The sequence below is a fragment of the Palaemon carinicauda genome, chromosome 24, assembly GCF_036898095.1.
Source record: "Palaemon carinicauda isolate YSFRI2023 chromosome 24, ASM3689809v2, whole genome shotgun sequence".
NCBI classification, from domain to species: domain Eukaryota; kingdom Metazoa; phylum Arthropoda; class Malacostraca; order Decapoda; family Palaemonidae; genus Palaemon; species Palaemon carinicauda.
Window position 1 is genome coordinate 68,973,202 of NC_090748.1, and position 20,118 is coordinate 68,993,319.

At 42.5% G+C, this 20,118-nt stretch overlaps 1 protein-coding gene across 1 annotated transcript in view; it reads right to left on the minus strand.

Moving 5' to 3' along the window:
- Positions 1-1,219: 1,219 nt before the first annotated feature.
- Oseg6 (intraflagellar transport protein Oseg6) overlaps positions 1,220-20,118 on the minus strand; it is a 313,337-nt gene continuing 294,438 nt past the window's right edge. The window contains 1 exon segment of the mRNA XM_068348165.1: positions 1,220-7,252. Within this exon segment, the coding sequence (XP_068204266.1) occupies positions 7,141-7,252 (112 nt within the window). The 3' untranslated portion in view covers positions 1,220-7,140.

The window sequence follows — 20,118 nt, forward strand, 5'->3', positions numbered from 1 at the left end:
GCCTCTAGACTGTACAATAAGCTCCCACGAGACATCCAAATGGTTGAAGATGTTGTATTGGGGCTTTCAAGAGGAAACGGAGATTTTCTCATTAAGCGAGTGCTTTCATGGTGATAATTCAACAGTCGGCGAGCAATACACAATGTGAAATGTTAAATGATCTCAAATGAACATGATATAATGACTGCTGAGGCCCTGTAGAGAGTAGGCTTCCCCTGCTGTACTGGATCAGATAAGCAGCCCTTAAAGTAAAAGTGAGTGTTGGGTATGGGATGCATAAGCATACTGTATAAACGTTTGCTATTTTAATTTTTTTTTTTTTTATTTCTCATGAATGCCATCATTTATTTTTCATTAAATTCGATACATGTGTGCGCACGAGTTGTTTGATTTTTTATTGTTAATGTAACGTGTCATGATTCAGTTTTTTCCTTGTCTTTCTGTCTCTCTCATGTGATTTGGCATTGATTGTTATACTACTGTTTACATTAAAATGGTGAATAAACGTTGATTACAGGTATTAAAATACATTCGGAAAATTTGATCTTTTTCTATTAGTTTATCGTAAAATATGAGCTTTGTAAGATAATCCATGTGAAGTAGAAGAAATACCACTGTATTTTATCATAAAATCATCAAATGTATGGGACTTCTAAAAGAATAGATGTTCCAAAAAATCAAGATCAGAAACTTTACGAGTAATGCGCCTACGAAGTTTCTGATCTCTTGGAGAAAAGATTATTCGTGATAGCACTTATATCATTCGTGCAAGCAGTTTGATTGTGCTGTTTTTCTCAGGGCCACATTTTAGATTGTCTCAGGGTCATGTTTCAGTTTCTCCTAAATTGTTATAGTTTTCCTTTTACAGCATCAATTATAACTTTCGTTGTTTAACATGTAACCAGGCATCCGAATTCTATTAAACTTTTTAAAAAGGTCTATTTACAATATTTCAATATATTGCTCAAGAATTGTGCATGACACGGTCAAGTTATTGTTTTGAATTTTTTTCTTTAATTTTTTTTAGAAAAATTATGGAAAACTGCAATAAATAATACTTGGAATGAATTGCATGTAATCTATTATCATCCATTTGGCCTGTCAAGGAGCAAGATCTGTGGCTTATTCAAAATTGTCATAAAATGAAAGGCATCTATTTATCTAAATGAAAGGCATGAATCCAAATATATCATTTAATAGTATTTTGACAATTCTCTTGTGTTAACAACTAATCAGCAAAATCAATCTATCTTTACATTACTTGAATTAATATGATCATGTATTCAGTAAGCAGAAATATGAAATATTTGTTGCATTACTGAATACCATTGTGCATACAACATTTAATTGATGTCCATAGCATTTGTATGTATTAACTTTCACATACTAAGTTATTCAAAAGAAGTTTGATCAAACATTTAAAAAAAAAAAAAAAACTAAAAAAAGTTATCTACTCTGTAGGTTGTAAGTAGCTTACACTTGTCATAGTCTAGGCCGAGGTACAAATTGCAATACATTACAAAAAATTTTTTGGTGAAAAATAAGTTTCTTGCAAACTAGGAATTTTGATAATTCAGTGTACACAACTCCAAAATTAACTTTTATTTTTAGCAATTTGTATCACATTATGGGAACCAGGTCAATTTTACAAATACATAATTTTAATCTAGGTTATCAAACACGCATCTCCCACGACCATTATCTTATCATAAGTTTTCTTTTGAATATGATGTTTTTGGTAATTGCTCTTAACAAATTTTTATAAAATCATCAATTTTTTTTTAAATTTTCCAGCTTTCTGAAAAGATCAACTCCAAATAATTTGAACCCTTATTCTAAACTGGAAAGCTTTTGAGGTATAGCCTTAGAGCCTTTCACTCTATTTTGTTCATTTACTAGCATATGGAATTAAAATTTGTATACAAAGGTTTTCCAAAATTATAATTGTTACCATTGCAAAAATACAGGACTAGATTATTATAGTTGAAAATTGTTGCACTGCATACTACTACGTATTTTAAATATTTGTTTGTCTCAATCCTCATGCAAAACAAAAAGTATTAAATTTATGCAAGACCACTTGCATAAAAGCATGAAACAATAAATTAATCAAATTCATAATCATGAAAGGAAATGCTTAATGTTAAAATTTACAGATCTCAAAGACCTAAAAACTGGTTGCAGCAAATTCATGCTTTATTCAAGGGAATTAATCTTGCATTTAAAAAGAAATAAAAGCTTTACAATAAAATTCTTTTATACAAAAATAATTCATCTGAAATTAGTTATTATATAGATATATGACTAGATTATTAGTTGGTAATTATTGCAAAGCATACAACATTGCAGTAACAAAGGACGGACAAGTTTAGCATGACATATAGGAAAGTATATTAATTTTCAGAATTAGAAACTCAAGTCTTACCAAGTGAATAACTTCAAATAAAGGGGTTTTAAACCTATTTCTAGTGAGGTGCTGTGTGATTCCCAAGGACTTAACTGTTAAGGCTAAAACAGGTTACCTGAACTGGACTACGTCCATTTAATTATATTTAATGGTTTCCCGACATACAGTAGTTCGTTTATTAAGTACAATAAGTTATTTGTTTGGTGGATCAGACTCTAGTATATTACATGCTATAAATCTGATTTATTACATCTGCATTTATAGGATTTCTTGCTTTTCATATAGGGGCAAGAATGCAAATGCTGTTTTCTAAAGATACATCTTATATTCTATTAATTTTCAACTTGGTGAATGTCTTTACCTGGTATTTTGAGTATACAGTAGTCCGTTTTACATGTAATCCCTGTTGATTATCATCTTAATCAAGTAATTTGTTAATGCTCACTGAGTGGTACTTTAACAGACTGTTTATGCTTGTAATTATGTTGTGATAGGTATCTAAGTTTCTTGAAATAAGTTTCTTTAGGATAAAAGTTTCTGGTGATTGACACAGTTAAAGACTTCATGGTGTTAAAACTCTACTTCTTTGAGAATTCGTTTCACTTATATATTGGCTTTAGAAGAATGGCTGCAAAGTAATAGTGTAGAGAAGTATGAAAGATATAGAGAGAAAAATGTGGAAGTAAAGCGCAAGGTAAGTGAGGCAAAGAGGGCAGCTGGTCCTGAAGTGGGGTCAGGGATTGGGTCATTCATATGAAGAGAATAAGTAATTGTGAAAGATGGAAATGGAAGGTTGTTAAATGGAGAGAAGGCAAGGAAAAGGTGGGCGGAATATTTTGAAAGTTTACCGAATGTTGAGGATAATAAGGAGGCAGATATAATTGCTGTTGCAGGTGTTGAGGTGCTGGTGATGGGAGATGAGAAAGAGATTACAAGAGAGGAAGGGAGGAGAGCACTAGATGAAACGAGAGTAGGAAAAGCATCTGGTATGGATGGTGTGAGAGCTGAGATGTTGAAGGAAGGGGGTGTGACTGTACTGAGGTTGTTAATGTGTGTTTTGTTGTCAATGGTACCACTAGATTGGGTTTGTCCGTGTATTGTACCACTACATAAGGGTAAGGGAGATATGCGTGTTGTAATTCAAGGGGTATTAGTTTATTGAGTGTAGTTGTTAAAGTGTATGATAGAGTACTGATTAATAGGATAAAGGATAAAATAGAGAATGCAATCTCAGAAGTACAGGGTGGTTTTAGAAGTAGTATGGGTTGTATGAATCAGATTTTTACAATTAGGCAGATATGCGAGAAATATTTAGCAAAAGGTAAGGTGGTGTACGTTGCGTTTATGGATCTGGAGAAAGCGTTGTAGTGGTTTGCGGACTGTGGCCAGAGGTAGGGAAGCAATGTGGAATGTGATGAGGTTATATGGACCTGGTGGAAGGTTGTTGAAAGCAGTGAAAAGTTTCTACAAAGGTAGTAAAGCATGAGTTAGGATGAAAAAGGAAGTGAGCAATTGGTTTCCGGTGAGAGTGGGGCTGAGACAGGGATGTGTGATGTCACCGTGGTTGTTTAACTTGTATGTTGATGGAGTGGTGAGAGAGGTGAATGCTCGGGTGCTTGGACAAGGATTGAAACTGGTAGACGAGAATGACCATGAGTAGGAAGTAAATCAGTTGTTATTTGCGGATGATACTGTACTGATTGCAGACACAGAAGAGAAGCTTGGCCGATTAGTGACAGAATTTGGAAGGGTGTGTGAGAGAAGGAAGTTGAGAGTTAATGTGAGTAAGAGTGAGGTTATGAGATGTACGGGAAGGGAAGGTGGTGCAAGGTTCAATATCATGTTGAATGGAGAGTTACTTGAGGAGGTGGATCAGTTTAAGTACTTGGGGCCTGTTGTTGCAGCAAATGGTGGAGTGGAAGCAGATGTATACTGTATGTGAGAGTGAATGAAGGATGCAAAGTGTTTGGGGCAGTTAAGGGAGTATTAAAAAATAGAGGGTTGGGCATGAATGTAAAAAGAATTCTGTATGAGAAAGTGATTGTACCAACTGTGATGTATGGATAGGAGTTGTGGGGAATGAAAATGACGGAGAGACAGAAATTGAATGTGTTTGAGATGAAGTGTCTAAGGAGTATAGCTGGTGTATCTTGAGTAGATAAGGTTAGGAACAAAGTAGTGAGGGTGAGAACGGGTGTAAGAAATGAGTTAGCAGCTAGTGGATATAAATGTGTTGAGGTGGTTTGGCCATGTTGCTATCTGCTAAAGGTGGTGATGAATGCAGGAGTTGTTGGGAGAAGTACAAGAGGAAGACCAAGGTTTGGGTGGATAGATGGAGTGAAGAAAGCTCTGGGTGATAGGAGGATAGATGAGAGAGAGGCAAGAGAGCGTGCTAGAAATAGGAATGAATGGCGAGCGATTGTGACACAGTTCCGGTAGGCCCTGCTGCTTCCTCCGGTGCCTTGGATGACCGCGGAGGTAGCAGCAGTAGGGATTCAGCGTTATGAAGCTTTATCTGTGGTGCATAACAGGTGGGGGGGTGGGCTGTCGCACCCTAGCAGTACCAGCCGAACTCGGTTGAGTCCCTTGTCAGGCTGAGAGGAATGTAGAGAGGTGAGGTCCCCTTTTTTGTTTCATTTGTTTAATGTCGGCTAGCCCCAAAATTGGGGGAAGTGTCTTGGTATATGTATGTATATTGGCTGTAGTATAGAGTAACCTAGTTACAGTACACCACTGTAAAAAAAAAAAAAAAAAAAAATCTACTGGTCATTGTGTTAGCTGACAAAATTTGTGGCTAACCATAGCGTATGTAACTACATCATTTTAATTTTTGTTCAATTATATCATTCATTCACCTCTTTGGATATTTGTGGAATTTCTGTTTTGTATACAGCTTACTCATTCCTTGAACTTTACTTCTGTGGCTTTTATCCGGGCATTTTCTAGACATTCGGACTTTAGCACATTGTAAAATCGCTTTATTTTGTATTTCAAGTTTTTCATCATGCATGATTTGTATAAATTAAATTATCAGCTCCTGATAGATTTGTTTGTTTCTGACCAGGTCAACAGTTTAAATTTCCTGGAATGCACCAGTAAAGTGAATTAGCTACAACCTGCCTGTTTCCTTCACTAGTTCTGTTAACGAGGCATCGTTCATAACTGTTACATCAACAGTACGCAACACAACCTGTCTAACAGATGAAATTAGAGCTTTAGGCCACAGTTGGGAAATAGTTTGGACAGTGATAATTGTTGGTCATATCAACAAGTAGTAGTCAACATGGAATCTCCTCAGACAGCAAAAAAATTTAAGCATGCGAACCAGAACTCTGAAATGGTCAAGAGACCAAAGACAACACTAGGCCATCAGATGAAAACCCAGAGACTCGGCCTGAGACCAGACAGTCTCGCAAAGAGAGGTTGGAAGTCCTATGTGGAGAGGCGTGACAAATTCTGTCACCAACTAGAGGACCTCTGATCAGAGAGACAACCCCAGGTAGGAACACCATCTAATCACATGAGTGGTTGATCACAGCCCAGGAAAAACTACAGTATTATAAGAAGTAACAAATCCTGGTAGATGAGTACGTAGCCTTCATAAATGGAACGGAGATGCTCAAAAGCCTCGAGGACATTGATGCATGTACATTTCTAATGAAAGATCATTCAGCAAAAGTGAACCTTGCAATTAAAATGCTCCAGGGTCACCCTATCAACATGCCAGAAGCAAAAAATAGAGGCAAAGTCATCAAAGAGCATAAGGTCTTAAAGTGGGAGCACTAAGGAATACGATTTGTCAAGTCTAGCAAGAAGAAAGTAAAAATGAAAGTCTGCATACTCCTTACCTCAGTTATTCTGCCTCCAAATAGCTTCAAGTCTTCTGTGATGCATCCAAAAAGCCATAGGAGCTGTTTCATATCTCCATATGACTGACATCAATGGTTGTCAATCTGGATTTTGTTTTTGGGAAAGCAAAGGTTACACAGACAAGTGGCCATACCATTTCACATCTGGTATTATGTGCAACAACGTTAGCTATCAAGATCACACAGTGAATTACTAATAACCTAATCTAAACATAGAAAGTCAACAGTAAAGTTGTCTTGGGCTATACTGTATCAATGAAACAATATTCTAACCTATGTAGCAAACAGACTGGAGTGCATCAGCAAATTCTATGATTCTAGCCGATGGAACTGTGCCAGCACACTGTATTCCAGCTGATTCAGCAACTGGATCTCTTCAAGCTCATAAAATTCACAATAGAGAATAGTTACTTGGACCAGAACATCTTACTTTGAAACAGGAGGAGGCTCCTGAAACTTCATTTCAGCTCATCCATCTGAACAGAGAAGTTTGCATAAAAAGGAAGAAACCATTTCCCAGGTTAGCACAGACTTCAGTGTTAGTATTAGTTCTCGTTGGGCGACGTGACATCGGTTAGCAAATGAACTCTGCATTGGAGGTGCTGTGGGGTTTATATACACAGAGTTTTTACTTTGCACGTTGATACAGGCCCTACGGCAAGGAAGTCGATATCTTTCTAGTATGTTGTGTTAAATACCCTATTCTAGCCTTATCAGGAAAATCTTTGCCTAATTCCAAAATATATATGACAAACCCATGAGCAATTTCAAAACTTAGTAAGGTATTTTATCACTGACTCGTATGAATAAAGTTTTGCATGAAATCAAGTTCCCCATACGAGGAACAAGCAACACCATTTAGATTTATTCATGTGCTTCAGGGTTTACGATAGCCTTCCATTCTGAAACCAAAGGAAGCTTGTCTGCACTCAAAGGTTCACTACACATAGGACAGTCTTCTCCTTCTTCAACAAGTCTGAAAAAAAAAAAAAATTAACCTCAAATATTACATACTGTACTTTTAGTATAAATACCATTGGTATATATATCCAGTGAGAATGAGCTACCACAAGAACTATGATGCCCACTGTCTCATTAACTCACTTTCTTCATACTTATTACAAAATAACTTCACTCAGTCTAGCTGACCTTTTATAGAATACAGTATACATATACTGTATAGTACTGTACTTGATTTACTTGATAAACTAAGGTGCTGGTTGCCAAGACCTCTACTTCACATGTATGTCACTTTCACTTATGGTATGACTTACATTTGCAATAACTTTTTCCATATAAGCATAATGTTGTGCAAGGCTATTTTCACAAATCAAGCAAACTGTCATAAAAGAGAAATGAAACTCAAAATTCTACATATGCAAGGGACTGTCAGTTACTTAAAATATTTAAGTAATAAGAACTAGCCTTTAGGTTTTGTATAAAAACAATATAGAATAGATAAATTATTGATACCTAAAAAAAATATTTATTATAACTAGTATTACTATTATTAATTCTATAAAGACATTTATGAAAATATAATTCAAGAACAGGGCTTACAGGTTACGTGTACAGGACTTTCAATTTCTCGTGAGAAGGGTGCAATGAATGAAATATTTGGGAAATGATTCTATGATACAGGTATGATTTTGAGAGGCAGTGACTTAAATTCTGCTACTTCTACAGAATTGATCCCTGGACAAGAGACTGTGACTGTTCTGAGAGTTCAGAACACTGATACCTAGGAAATGCTTCATTATAATATAATACAGAACCCCCACCCTCCCTGCAATCTTGCATAGAAAGTCCGGCACCAAATTGGCAGAACAAATACCATGCCCCACCCCATCCGAACCAGTTGTCAGGTAGTTAAAAGCTCAATGCTCCCTTCCCTGCTTTTCTATTGATAACTTGACAGATCAATACCACATATGTTAAACAAAGACAACTCGCATCAGTAGCTGGTCATTCCCTTTCTCAAATGTATTACTCTATACTTGTTCTCATAATGTGAGATTTGCAACATTCTGCAAAATAGCACTAGTCTGCTATGAAAAAAAAGTTTTCATTAACCTTCTTGGTTTCTAAAAACTTGCCTCTTCTCTTTGCATATGAATCAACAAGATAGTCGTAGATGTGCCAGAAAGGAATTATTCAGCAGAAGGAAAAATTGAATGTAGCAATACGAAGGCTTGTAACGGTGGTCTTTTAGATGCACGGGAGCAGCAGTCGAGTCTATATCTAAGCCCCCCAGAAACTGGCCTAAATTTGGGTTATATAATTGCAGTTTGTCTTCAATCGGCTTTGGCACTGATGCACGTATGTATGAAAGCAAAGTTTTGTCAGTGGCCTGACAGTAGCTTCCAAAAGTGAATGGGCTCAAATTTCAACCTAACTTTTTAAACAGTAACCACTGTTTTGAACTGGTGGTACAACAAATATGTATTTCACTGAACATATATTTTATTACAACTTGTGTATTTATTTGTCAGTAACTTACTCTATTGTGTTCTACTATTGTTCATTCTTTAACTACAGGTGCTTGTCTCATGCAAATTTATTATGCTTGTGGGCTTTCATGTATTATTGAAGGCCGCCCCTGAATGGCAGAGGCAAGGGACAATGACATTGCAGTGCCCTAGAGACTTCCCATACTGTATATATATATATATATATATAATCAGTGCCCAAGCCCCTCTCCTCCCAACCTAGGACCAAGGAAGGTCAGGCAATGGCTGCTGGTAACTCAGCAGATGGACCTATTGGGTCCCCTAACCCCCCCTCCTTAGTTCACAAGGATAGTGAGGTTGCAGCAACCATAGGAACTAAAGAGTTTTGAGTGGGACTCAAACTCCAGTCTGGCGATCACCAGTCAGGGACATTACCATATAGGCTACCACAACCCTAGCCGTTAGATAAGGTATCCTCATCGAGCAATGGTCGAAAAACTAATAAGAGCTTTAGTCGAGATGTGGAGAGCCTCACTGTGCGTGACCTGGCGACTAGGGTAAGGTCCTTGACCCTCCAGGTGGCAGTGTTAAAGAACGTTGAGTTGTCATCAGCATGCCACATTGCCACTGGGATTACTACCACGGTGACCACCAGAACCCCTTCTATGTCCCCAGCTTGGCCAAATATCAATGGGCTGGCAGTTCCTGTAACTGGAGAGGGACCAGTGACTGTAGGTCTCCAGCCCCCTCCAGTGTTCACAATGGTACTTTCACCTATACCAGGTTTTTCAGATTCTCCTGCTTGGAGGGTGCCTTTTGCCTCCCCACCTGTTCCATCAACCAACCCATTTAGTCCACCAGAGACTTTGTCAAGTGGACTAGGGAAGTGGTTTTTGGTTGACCCAGCAGTGTCTAGTAGACTAGAAAAGGTTCCAATAGCTATGGCTGAGGTAGTTCTTGCCAAGACGGGGGCCATTCCAAAGCACACACACCCAAAGAAAATACTGGACCAGCCGTACCTGTAACGTTGACTTTACCACAGGAGTCGTCCGGTGAAGAGGCTGGCATTGAGACTTCTAGGGGCATTTCCAGCTCCTGTTCCAGTGTCAGCCCGGCTGATCGTGTCTCAATCAAGAAGGTCCAGTCCCTCAGGTCAGACAACCATCTATCAGCTCTGTTCAGGACCCTTGACACTAAGAAGGGCCCCAAGCCTGGGAACTAACAGCTAGAAACTGTCCAAAGTTTTGCCTGATTCCTGAGGGATTTTGATGCCTACTGTGCCGTGCCAGTAGATATACCGCTGGAAGCTCCTGTCAGTGGACTGCCAAGGTAGTTTGGTACTGTTCCTGAAGGGGGAGATCAAAGAGGCTTGGGTTTCCGAGATCTTGTACCCAAATATGAAGGAACGCCTACTTGACTGGTGCCTAAAAACCCGAGAAAGACGCGATGCTAGGAGGAAGCCCTATTCTGCAGTGCCACCTGTGGGGAGGGGCAAACTGTTTGAAAATTTATGCCATGCGGTTGGCCTTTTGTACAAGTTGGCAAACCCTCGGCGTAGCCTGGACCGAAAAGGGCCGAGACCAAAGCTTCTCAAAATAGTTCCAAGCAAAGCTGCGAGTTGGCTGGAATAATCTCTGGCCACCATCAATGTGTCTGCTGGATGTCAGGCCACTGGGGCAAGATGTCCTGCACCTGTTGGGTGTTCTCGATGAGGTATCCCATCAGCGAAGCCAGATGGCAGAGGACTTGGCTATTAATTGTGCGGCACAGTCATGGCATGGCTCGTATCCTGACAAGATTGCAATGGCTGCCCCCCATCGTTCACCTACATCCGACAGTCTATCCACGCACTCCTCCTCAACCTGTCCCCAAGCCTGTGCCTGTAGAAGTGCGCCTGTCACCATCGCACACCCCAGAAAGGTCTCCTCAGTTCCAGAGGAGGTACTGTACTTGGTGCAAGAAACCAAGGCACATTGTGAAGTGCCACAAACGCCTCGACCTGTGCTTACGATGTGGCTCGGCTAACCACCATGTCATGCAGCGTGGGCACAGATCACCGATCCAGAAATCAGCTACTGCCCAAAGCCCTGGGAAGGAAACCGCTTCCATTCAGACTGCTGCTGGGTGTAGGGCAGTACATGTGAATGCTACTGACCTCATCGTCCTACTCTGGTTCGACTAGTAGCAGAGAGAGCCGAAGTACGAATGAACCCAGTGATTCTTCTCGGACCATTGAGAAGTGGTAGTAGTCATAGACCAGGGAAACATCTAGAACCGAGGAGTACCTTGAGGCGTTAAACTCCAGACCTTCGGTGTAGAAGATGGGGCTACATCGAAGGAGGGTGTGAGTGTCTAGGAAGCTTGCTACTAATATTCAGGTGGCTGCCTCGGACATCTCTATTTCCAAGGTTACCCCTCAACCTATAAAGGTCATTATACATACAATGTCGGCGTTAATGACTTTAGATGTCAGGAAGCCAGAAAACCTCAAATCCATCAATTGCACATACAATGACTCTTCCAGGATTAGCCAGTGATAACCTGTCCTTGACAGTGTCCAAAGCTTCTCCTACTGACTCCTACAGGAAGGAGACTGAAAATGAGGCTGTATTGAAAACACTTTGTAGGGTTAACCTGGCACATTTGGCTCCTGGACCACTCATGGGTGTTCCACTGACTGTCCAAGTTTCCATCAGAAGCATTGGATGCTCACATTGACTCCGGAGCCAAGGTCAACTTCCTGTCATAGTTTAGTACAGGATTATCAGGTGTTGAAGGTGCCCGACACCATTGGATTGAAGGATTTAAGTCAAACAGGACCTAAGACATTAGGTATTGTACTGTTGACCCCTATACTGCATGAAATGACATTCACCCCGAGTGCGTTTCATTTAGTGCCTTCACGGATAATTGCTGTGCACATGGTGCTCGGTTACCACTTCTTATAAGCAAATGGGGAGATAAATGACGGAGCTCGAAATCAACCAAGAGGTGGCAGTACTTCCCAAGAGCCTATTTGGGATTATTACATCTCAATACATGAACCTGCTGTCAGCAAGTGCTTTACTCAGTCCACACAGCTGATTCAATCAGGATTGCTAGTATTGAGCCAGTCCTTTATGATGTCACTGTAAGGGGACTGACACCTCTTTTAGGTGCCCTGCTTGTCTGTCCAACTGTTGGACGGAGATGTATTATGATGGTGACTTATAAATCCCCAGTCTGTCAAGAAAAGCTGGAGCAATCCCTGGCATCCTAGAACTGAAAAATGGAAAAACCTCTGTTTTAATCAAGGGTTTATCTAAAGAAACTGGCAAGACCAGGAAGGGTGATCTCTTGGGGAAGGTGTTCACCATGGCAATGGTGGATGCTCCTCTCTTCTGCCTGATGGCACAGTAGTGCGACCTAACACCTGAACCAATTGTATTAGAAGATACACAATCTGTTTATCTATATCCTGGATTCTTCTGTGACCTGCTGAGAGAAGGTTGTGACTCAAGGACAGGATGAAAGCAACTGAGTAACTTTATTACAGACACTCGCCTTTAAATACAAAAACTCGATGCAACAGGAAATTTCTTTTTCAACTGATACCACACCGGTTAGCAGTTAACGGTGAGAAAAAGATACATGTTTATTCAGGTTCTTTTTAGTGCGAGGGGAGAGTGAAGATAAAAGCATAATATATACACAAAATGAAATGTCGTTACTATATACGATCGTGTGACACACGGTTGGTACATGGCCTCCCCCTTAAAAAGGACATACTGTACATGTTAAATAGGACGCCCTGATTTAGAGAGGGGAACTGTAGGTGGGTCATCTGGCAGGAGATAAGCAGGTTTAGACGATCAATGGAGACCCAGTCTTCTTTGCCACAAATGTTTAGTAGGAATGCTTTCGGACTGCGTCGGATCACAAGGAAAGGGCACGGACAGCCAACTGCACCGCCAGCAATTCGCGATCGAAGGTAGAATAACCCGATTCAGCCTTTGACAGTTTTTTGCTAAAGAAGGCCAATGAGCGGGGCGAGCCGTTGACCACCTGCTCGAGTACTGCACCAATAGCGACGTCGCTGGCATCGGTGGAAAGGGGAGGGGCATGTGGGATAGGAAAAGTGAGAGCCGCAGCGGTTGATAGGGCCTTCTTTGCATTGCAGAAGGCCGCTCCTTGAAGGGGACCCCACTTCAGGGCCTTTGGCTTGCCCTTGAGGGAGGCGTAGAGTGAGGCGTAGAGGGGAGCAAGAGTGGCGGCGATGGCTGGCAGAAAACGATGATAATAGGTGATCATACCAAAGAATTCCTGCAGAGCTTTGACGGTCGAGGGCGGGGGGAAGTCCTGAACGGCTGCTACCGTCTCAGGAAGGGGATGGACTCCTTCAAGAGTGATGCGATGCCCTAAGAACAACACTAAGTTGGCGCCAAAGGTACACTTGTCGTTCCGGACTACAAGGCCGTTTTGTTGCAAGCGGTCGAGCACGATGCGCAGGTGACGGAGGTGTTCCTCTTTTTAGGAGACAAGTATGTCGTCCACATAACATACACAGAAGGGGAGGTCCCCCAAGATGCTATCCATGAGACGTTGAAACATGGCCCCAGCATTATGAAGGCCAAAACAGGAGTAATTGAAGGTGTATGTACCAAACGGAGTGGTGATGTCGGTCTTGGGGATGTCTTCTGGGTTCATAGGCACCTAATAATACCCCTTCAGGAGGTCGAGTGTGGAGAAAACCTTCGCTTTGTGCAGGTAGGAGGTCACGTTGGCCATGTTTGGGAGGGGGTAGTGATCCAGTTCTGTTTCCATGTTCAGGCGCCTGTAATCCCCGCACGGACGGAGGGAGCCGTCTATCTTCAGAACGATGTGTAAGAGTGACGACCATGGGCTGGAGGCCTTTTGGCAAAGGCCCATTTCCTCCATTTCGGCCAACGTCTGTTTGGCGGCTGCCGATCGTTCCGGTGCCAGACGTCTGAATTTTGCAAAGACTGGGGGTCATGTTGTCTTGATATGGTGATATTTACCGTGCTTGGCAGGAGTCATGGGGGTTTGATGAAGTTCTGGACGGAAAACTCCCGGGTACGATGTGAGGAGGGCGTAGGCATCCGTGAGTGCGCTGATGTGGAGAGCGAGGTTGGAGGGGGCGGGTTGAAGAGGTGTCTACAAGTACGAGTATGCTTTGACCAATCGTCAGTGGGCGACATCGACCAGAAGGTGGAAATGAGAGAGGATATCCACACCGAGGATTGGCAATGTGACGTCAGCAACGAGAAACTTCAAATTAAATTTACAGTTTCCAAATGATAATGTGAGGTGCTCGTAACCGTAGGTGGATATCGCAGATCCGTTGGCAGCTACCAAGCGGACGTTAGTAGACGTAGACAGACTACGCCGTGTCCTGAAGAATCCCTTAGCAAAAGAGAATGACAAGCACCCGTGTCAACCAAAAATCGCACGCCCGTTCCTGCATCATGTAAAAAGAAAAGATTAGAAACACGGGAGGCCACCACCATGAGCGATGGCCTTCTTACACATTTTTTGGCCACTGACAATCCTTGGTACATTTCTTTGCAGTTGCCCCAAAAAAGTGGTGGTAGCAAAACTGCGGCGGATGGGCGGTAGTAAGTGGCTTTAGAAGTCGTTGGTTGGGGCGCAAGCGAGTGGTGGGTGGCCTTGTCGCCACTTCGGCACGTCACGGGGTAGGCGTGTATGTCCTACGGCATTCACGTCGGCTTCGGTTGACGTTGAATAGGCGTCCTCTTCGTCAGGAGTGGAGGCGTTGACGGAGGTCTTGAAGTGGCAGTCCATAAGGGCGTCAGCTTTCGTCATCAAGTCCTTTATGGGTAAACTATCGACATCGGGTATGGCAGCGTGTACAGGTTCGGGTAAACGGCGTATCCAAAGGGCACGAAGTAGGTTCACCTCACGAGGAGAGCAGTCTGCGGCAGGTTGCAAGCGAGCGATACTGGTCATTTCCCTGAGGGCGAGCGAAGCCCTTTGGTCGCCCAAAGGTTGTTGCGAGGGCTGAAAAAGAGAGTACTACTGCAGAAGGTATGTTTTGAGGGCGTCATACGCTATTGGGGTGTCTCCTTGTTCACAAAGCCAGTCTGATATTTAAGGGAAGGTGTCCTCGGGTATCGCCGCGAGAACAAAACCTGCTTTGGTGGTTGAGTGAGTCACGCCCTTGATGCAAAACTGGACTTCTGCACGCTGAAACCAAGCAAACGCCTTTCCGCTGGTGAATGATAAAAGTTTCAATGGGGCAGCCATAGTACCAACGACGGAGGGGAGAGGGGGGAGTGGAAGGCGGAAGGAGCGAGTCGACTTCCGGGGTCACCAATGTGACGTGCTGAGAGAAGGTTGTGACTCAAGGACAGGATGAAAGCAAGTGAGTAACTTTATTACAGACACTCTCCTTTATATACAAAAACTCTATGCAACAGGAAAGTTCTTGTTCAACTGATACCACACTGGTTAACTGTGAGAAAAAGATACATGTTTATTCAGGTTCATTTTAGTGCGAGGGGAGAGCGAAGATACAAGCATAATATATACACAAAATGAAATGTCGTTACAATTTACAATCGTGTGACACACGGTTGGTACACTTCCCAGAAGGACCAGTTCTATCATATACTTAAAAGTCATCTTACGGTCATCAGGACTGGTAATAATGATGAGAGAGTGCTCAAGCACACCAATGTGGTGTCAGGTAAATTGCTCAAAATCAATTGCTTCAAAACAATCATCGAAATCAATTGCTCGAAAAATTATTCCTTGAACTATCAATTCCTCGAAAGACAGATTGCTCCAAAGCAAATGACTTTGAGCATTATATTTTCGAGCTTATGAACTGGAAAAAGATTCTTTTTTTTTTTTGGTAAAAGCAATTGTTTGACTGTATAATACAAACTAAAATTCATAAATCTATTTGAAATTAAAAAATCAAAAGCAAAAAAAAGTTTGCTAAAAAAATTCATGTCATTACAATTAAAAAGAAAAAAAAACATTCATTCGCTAATGTATCGTGTAAAATTGTGAGCTACACTTCTTAAATATTCTTCAACATTTCCTTTATCATCACAGCTAGATAAAATATTTTTAGTCTTTTGTGCACAGTCACAGTATTTTCTTCTGCTACACTCTCATTTCGCACCTTTCCTTTTTCGCTTTCTACAAAAACTGAATCTATCTTGATGGTTGAAGGTTTCCAGAAATAATTATGAAAGAGAAAATCAATATTAATATTATTATTATTATTTCTGGGTCGACCTGTGACGCCCGGTGAAAAGGGTCCTTCTTATCTCTTTTCTGATATAAATACTTCCAAATATACCAGAGAAAGTTAAAAGCATGGAATGCAGAGGTTACTACCCTCGCGCGAGCACCCTAAGGGCGTCGTGTATAAAGATATGGCGTGTGAAAACCACTATTCACAGGTCGTCTTCATTTAGATAAATCCTTCATCAAAAGGGGAAGCCGCCACAGCGGCACTAACCAAACTCACCTGATCCACTCAGCGACGCCCGCCTCAAGCGCCATCTACTCATCCTTCTTTTGGACTTGTGTATGACGATTACCCTGTTTTTGTGCTCTCGTGTTTTGGCTGTTTTTTGGATTTCTTCACCATGGCTGAAGCTCTCCTTACCCCTACGCCAATGTTAAGTACCATAGATTGTTTTGACGTTACTTTTAGTACCGGGCATGTTAATGTTAATTAATAAGAAGTGTTCTAGTGCGTTCGGATTTATGCCTTCCCGCGGCCCTCGCGGCCATTGTTGTTGTTTACACTCGGTACGTTTCAGTTTTACTTAAATTTGTTGCCCTTAAGTACTGTTTGTCATTCTAGGTTCTTTTTAATCTTATACTAGATTATGGGCCTTGTGCCACTTATTTTGAACCGATTTATATAATCTTTTGGTACTTATTACTCATTGCGAGTCCGTATCCTATGTTAACGAAGAATAGCGTTCGACGTTTTATTACAGTTTAGTTCCCTCCAACCTTGTCGGCGTTTTTCGTTACAATTCGCCTTGTTTTTTCTCTGGTTGTTACCTCCCCCGTTTCGCTATTCTGCGTTACATTTCTTTTTTATTACTGTATTATTTTTCACGGCAGATGTGTTTTAGGTATTTTGGGTTCGTGTTATTTCAGTTTGATCGTTGTAACTGCCGAGTGCGAGAGGCTGGAGTTCCTGTTTTCTTTCACACAGACTCTGGTTCTCCCTCTCTCAATCTCCCCCTTCTGGGATTTTCTTTGTCTTGGACGAGTGTTTTATTATTACCAGGTTACTTCGTTCTTTCTTATATTTTTGGCTAGTGTTGGTTTTATTCTTAGATCCTATTCGTGTTAGAGTCTATTATAGGTTAGTTGGCCTGCCTTGAGCCGCCTCCCGTTCCCCCTCCCCCTAGTCCCACCCTCTCCCTGCTCCGGTCTGGGAGTTGGGTCAGGACCTCATTCGAACTCCGCCATGAGTTTTCAATACTATGGGCTGGGAACACTCACTTACCTATTAATCTAGTGCGCCCCTTCAGCAGGGAATCCTCCCCTCGTTGGCCCTCCGCACCTTGACTCAGGCTACGGCCCCTATTTTCACACGACAATCACATGTATCTCTGGCCCCCCCCCCCCCTTTTTGTTATTTTCTCCGGTAGTCACCTACCGGAGATCCTTTCGGAGATCAGGTTATTTCATTAATTTTACTTTGTCCTTATATAGATCAAGGATCTTCTCCCCCCCCATGCGCCTCCGTCGCACTACGGCGCTCTCCCATACCACTATGCCTTAAACTTTTATCAATAATTACTTAGGAGCTCCGGCTCCTCTATATGCACGATATCTCTCTGGTCTACTACGGAGTATACTCTCATAATTTTTATCATTGCAGTAATTACGGCGGAGCTCCGGCTCCTTATATTGCACGAACCCATCCTTTCACATCAACTAGAATCTACCTTTCCCATAGCTTTACTTATTATCATTATTATGTTAAGTTAAAGCCTCCGGGAGACTTTGTACTTATTTTACCTTTTTATTACAGAAAGTTCGCTGTGCCGCCAAGGGCTGCTCTGCAACCTTTTTGGATCCGGTAGGCCATGACGTCTGCCGGTCCCACGCCCACTGTGTGATCTCCTTTGTCCGGGAAGCTGGCCAGCCCTCTTACATGGTCTGGTTCCCGGAGGCGTGCACGCTCTGCTATGAGATGTCCTCTATTCTCCTCAATGATGATGTAAGATTCCTCAATTTTATCTTTCATGCTATTATTATATTGAGGCTCAGCTTATTATATAGATATTTCTCTTAGTAATCTTGATATTCATAGGTTTTTGCCTTCTGTCGTTCTAAAGTTACTCCCCTTTTCCAGGCTGACGAAGATTCGCTCCGGACGGCCAAAACCAGCCTCCGGACTTTGGTATCTGGTTTTGGGAGGAATGCCCCAACTGGTTGTCCTTACCTCCTCGACGCGGACATGGCCTCCCAGCTGTTTCCGGGTTCGTCCTTGGCCGCGGTACCCTTGGAGCAAGCTTCTCCCATCATTGAGGGTATCAGGGCGGCCCTTCCTGTGGAAGAGGAACACCAGCTCTCCGGCGACATCTCCACCCTCGACATCCACACCAAACCTATGGATGAGCAGGTTAATGGTGCAGAGTTGTCAGAATCCTTTCTTTCCCCTACTCCTTCCTCTACTTCTTCCTTCCTCGGCTTTGACAAGCCTCAGGCTTCCCCTTGGGAGGGTTCCGTCTCGGTCCGTCCCAAGGTTAAGCCAATACGCAAGAATAAACCCAAACCCATTAATCCGGCTTCGCCACAATCTATATCTCCGGTTCCTGGACCTTCCTCAGTCCCTGACATCCCAATGCTGTCACGAACTCCTCCTCCTACTACAGGACAGAGGAGTAAGTCCGCAAAGTCCAAGGCTTCAGCTGTAGGTAGCTCCTCGGATTTCCACATATCCATGGAGATGATTCAAGATATGTTGGAGTTGTGACGGCGCCGAGTAAGGTGTGAACTCAAAGGCAGGTTGGAAACGACTGAGTTGTTTATTAAGGAACACTCTCCTTTATATACAAAACCTCAAGGCAACAGGACATAACATGTTCGAGAGACAGACAATATCACAGAGCAAAACAGCAGACATGAATTTTCATGTTCGTTTTAGTGAGAGGGAAGAGCGAAGATACAAGCATAATATATACAAAAGGAATTATGTACAATTGTGTGACACACGGTTGGTACAGAGTCGAGGCTGCAGAGACACTCGGGTCATATCGGAGCTCAAGGACATGGTGGCTAGCCTCCTCCGTGCGGGGTCTCAGCCTGCTCTGCCCCTAGGTCCTGACACCTCTAAGCTGCCGCCTTTTGATAAGAATAATCCTTGGCGGTTCGCTAGGCATGCTCCTTATTTGGACGGCACGCTTACTCTAGAAGGCTTGGGGACCCGCCCTCTAGACGATCTGGAGTTCTACCCTCCTGATCTCCAGTTCTTCAATGGTTTTGTTCGCCTGAAGGAGCATACCCTGATACGGATGGATAAGGTCCCAAAGGAGACAGTTATATTCCCTAAAGAGCAAGCCCAAGCTGTCTGGGCTCTTACTCTCGCGGAATGGGGATGCATCAACTCTAAGTTGACTCCCCACAAGGGAGCATACACCATTTTTATCACTCCTCAGTCCATCCCGTCTCCTCTTACGGATAAGATAGCTGAATTGACTATTCAGTCAGTAAGGACGGCATCCCCATGCCGACCCTTAAAGAGACAGATCCCACCTCTCTCCTCGTCCCAGGCACCTCGGCGCTCTGGCACGATGCCTCAGCTACTTTTACGGTGGGTAAACTCGACCCGGACTGCGCCTCCTCTCTCTTCTCGGAGAGACTCCTCAAGCTTCCGGACCATTTATTGAAATTAGAGTTCGAAGCAAGAAACCGGCTGGCTAGGTCACTCAACTCGGTCGTATCCTCGGAGTTGATAGCTTCCCTCTACAGTGACGAACCTCTCTTTCGAGTGCAAGCAAAGAACCTCCTACAGTCGTTCCAATCAGACCTTCGTGACTTCTGGACTGCGAGAACGAATTGCAGGAAACACGTTCTCGCCGAAGCCTCTATTAGGCATGAGCCTAATAGGCTTATTGCTTCCTCCTGCTGGGGTAAAACTCTTTTTCCTCAGGAAGAGGTCGATAAAGTCCTCCAAGACGCAGCGAAGGTTAACCAGAACCTACAAGTTCGATGGGGCCTTTCAAACAAACGTAAATTTGAAAATATGCCGAGACAACCTTTCTCTAAGAAGAACCAAAGGTCCCATACCCCATATAAGACTAGCTGTGGTCAGCTTCACCATTCTTCAGGCCCTCACGCTTCAATTCCCTCTACATCCAAATCCGCCCCTCCTCAACAGATTGTA